The 3,309-nt window shown below is 36.5% G+C and overlaps 1 protein-coding gene across 1 annotated transcript in view; it reads right to left on the bottom strand.

Moving 5' to 3' along the window:
- Positions 1-1,346: 1,346 nt before the first annotated feature.
- The window catches only part of spata7 (spermatogenesis associated 7), a 7,747-nt gene continuing 5,784 nt past the window's right edge, over positions 1,347-3,309 (bottom strand). Inside the window, 4 exon segments of the mRNA XM_056240568.1 lie at positions 1,347-1,755; positions 2,739-2,796; positions 2,887-2,964; positions 3,204-3,254. Coding sequence (XP_056096543.1) covers positions 1,363-1,755; positions 2,739-2,796; positions 2,887-2,964; positions 3,204-3,254 — 580 coding nt within the window. The 3' untranslated portion in view covers positions 1,347-1,362.

The raw sequence follows: 3,309 nt of genomic DNA, 5'->3' as shown, positions 1-3,309 counted from the left end.
CAGAGGAAAGGGGACCGGGATCATAATCATCCGCGGCTCTATTTTCTCTCACACCCATTAAAGTCTGGACGCTTTTTTTCCAATTTCAACACATCCATGAGGACTGTTTTGGATGGGGAACAGGCTTAATTTAATTTTTGAATTTTTGGGGAGAAGCAAGATACGGTCAGATTAGATTGAAAATTTAGATAAGATTAATAAATTGAACAATAGTGCTGCGCCTCGATACAGGGCGCGCGTTACGTCAGGTGCGTGGAATGCGTGGAATGAGAGCAGCTGCTGTACAGCCATGTGAATAATTGCAATGTGTGCTTTCTGAAAGGAGGTTTCGCAGTAATAAACAACAAGACTTTATCATCTTTTGCGGATTTGCGATAAAACAGTGTTATCTGTTAAACATTCTAGAGAGCATTTAACGGAAGTTAGAGAACACGTTGAATGTGATTTCATTCTCATGTCATGGTCATGGACAATAATAAACATGAACCAAATGTGATTGCAAAAGCATTTAATTATCTGTAGGCTATTCCATGCAACAAAAATACAGTAGTCTGTAAAAGTCATCTGAAATATAAAAATACATATGGTAACAGTTTTTCATTTCTCATTCTCAGTAGTTAAAAAAAGGCAAAACACTCAGGAGACAATTAAATCAACAGGTGCTAAAAGAAAGCTAACAATGTAAATTATATTGTGTATTTCAGTGTAACAAGTATTTAAAGTACACACAACTGTTTAACCCACTTGTCACTTTAAAGACAGCTTTAGCTTTATTATGTTTAATAAAGCATTCTATATGAATACTGCAAAAAAAATGTATGTGCATTGTAAACTCAAACAAATGTAGACTGACCTCTAGTTATTGATGGTGGGTGTGTGTGTGTGTTTGTGTGTGTGTGTGTGTGTGTGTGTGTGTGTGTGTGTGTGTGTGTGTGTGTGTGTGTGTGTGTGTGTGTGAGTGAGTGAGTGAGTGAGTGAGTGTGTGTGTGTGTGTAACAAATACAAAAGCTATAAAGATGGACATCTTTCAAAGTTTAAATAAAAGTTTAAATAAAAATCTGCTGTATCAAGTATATCACTGAATATGAACACTGCAGCTTCACAAACTAAAACACTCAAGTAAAAGTCACAGCATGAGTTTTGAATGACTACATAAACAATAAACCACATTATGAGCAGAAAAATTCAGGAAAGTACTGAATGCCGCACATAACATGCTGAAAATACTGTAATGGCTTAGAATAACAATCGATTCCTGGAAAACACACTGCCTTTTCCTTTCATAACATTAAAAAAGTTAAACCTGATATTCTACAGAAAGAGTTACGGTGTCTCAAAGCTTTTGCAGATGTTTACACTGAATTAGAACTCATCATCACTGACGTCGCCTCTCGTTTGCTCCGGTTCGAACACTTCCCGTTGAGTCTCTGACACACTTAACGACTCCGCCATGATTTTCCCAAGTTCATCGACCTGTTCTAACACTTCGTTCCTGGGATTTTCCCCAGCACAGGGGAGATGTACATTATCACTCAGGAACTCCTCGTCCAGGCTGTGGTCTACAGGTGTGGACGCTACAGCAGAGCTGATGTCCTCGATCTGTCCTCGGTCCTCGTTAAACACGTCATGAAGAAGATAATCAACATCATCTGAAGGCAGACGCTTTTCTTCTGCGCCCAGAGACATCGGGATGGAGGCAGCAGGAGGACTTTGCAGGTCCATCTGCAGATTGTCTAGAAGGTGCCGCATTTTGTTCTGTTGGGAATATTAGAGAGATGGACGGCTGTGAGTGTGAGGAAGGAAGGAACGCCAAGGAGTTCAATCATATAATCAAAGCCGCTTTAAAGTTAGAATAAAAAAAGCGCAATGCTGTGACACACAGACAAGGCGACCAGATCCCGTTTTTTTAATGCATGTCAATGGAGGAGAGGCTGAATAAACTGCTTTTGTTGCTTATCATTTAATGAATCGGCAGCCTATTGGATAACCCTCCTAAACATGCCTTTTGGTTTGATCTATTTTGAGTTTACACTGAAAAAATATATAGTTTTATAAGAGAAGTCACAGAGGTATGATTCAGTTTAAGGCATTTCTTTGATATCCGCAAACAGTGATTGACTGTCACACAATTCAGTGGATGGGCATGTGACACGTACAACTTGGGTGATTGGTTAAAAAAACTGCTTGGTATTGGGTGTCATATAATGAAATTTTATATGATTTGTATGTTGCTTCCAAAAAATATATATATATAAAGAAATAAATATACACACTGCTGTTCAGTTTTCTTCTGCTCACCATGGCTGCATTTCTTTGATCAGAAACACAATAAAAAAACAGTAATATTGTGAAATATTATTACACTTTAAAATAGCTGTTTTTATGTGAATATATGTTCAAATGTAATTTATTCCTGTGATCAAAGCTGAATTTCCAGCATCATTACTCCAGTCTTCAGTGTCACATGATCCTTCAGAAATCACTCTAATATGATGATTTGCTGCTCAAGAAACATTTATCATTATTATCAATGTTGAAAATAGTTGTGCTGCTTTTTTTTTGTAACTGTGACTAATCTTTTGTAACATTATAAAGGTCTTTACTGTCACTTTTGATCAATTTAATACATTACATACTATAAATATATTTAAAATATTATTAAAAGCAATAATGAGGAAATTGTTTGTGCTTATTCAAATCACTTTATCTATAACTATAACTTTATCTATATCACTCACCTCATCTAATCGATGCCTGTTCATATCAATGTGCCGTTCAAACAGTCTCTTCAGTACCCTGTAAGGAACGTTAGACTGATAAGAAACAAAAAGTGACACAAAAAATGCCGTGCAATTTGCCTCCATACATTAAAAAGATCTCACACACCTGTCAGAGTAAAGGCCCTGAGCTAGGATGTCATTCGTCACGTCTGTAATGAACTCCAGGTACATCAATTCTTCCTCCCTGGCGAAAACAACAAGTTCAGAAAGTCCACAGAGTGACACAGGAACATGAATACATAAAAAAAAAATACAATTGATTGTTATAATTGCATTCTTGTATTATATCAAAAAACAAAATCAAGACTTTGTCAATGAGCATAATAGGTCCCCTTTAACAATATTAAGTGGGATATTAGCTGTTTAAATGCCACATTAGTGAAATATTTCATGTATTTCAGCGGTCTAATACATGACACTCACTCTGCAGAAACTTTTCTCATTATGGGGGATCTCATGCCTTCTGGTGAAACCCTGAAACAAAACAAAAGAGTCTTTTCTCTTATGCATATAAATGTGTAAAAATGCA

Source organism: Rhinichthys klamathensis, unplaced genomic scaffold (assembly GCF_029890125.1).
Source record: "Rhinichthys klamathensis goyatoka isolate OS25496 unplaced genomic scaffold, OSU_Roscu_1.1 h1tg000603l_1, whole genome shotgun sequence".
NCBI lineage: Eukaryota > Metazoa > Chordata > Actinopteri > Cypriniformes > Leuciscidae > Rhinichthys > Rhinichthys klamathensis.
The sequence above is the reverse complement of the archived record's forward strand: the minus strand, read 5'-3'. Positions and strand labels throughout refer to the sequence as shown.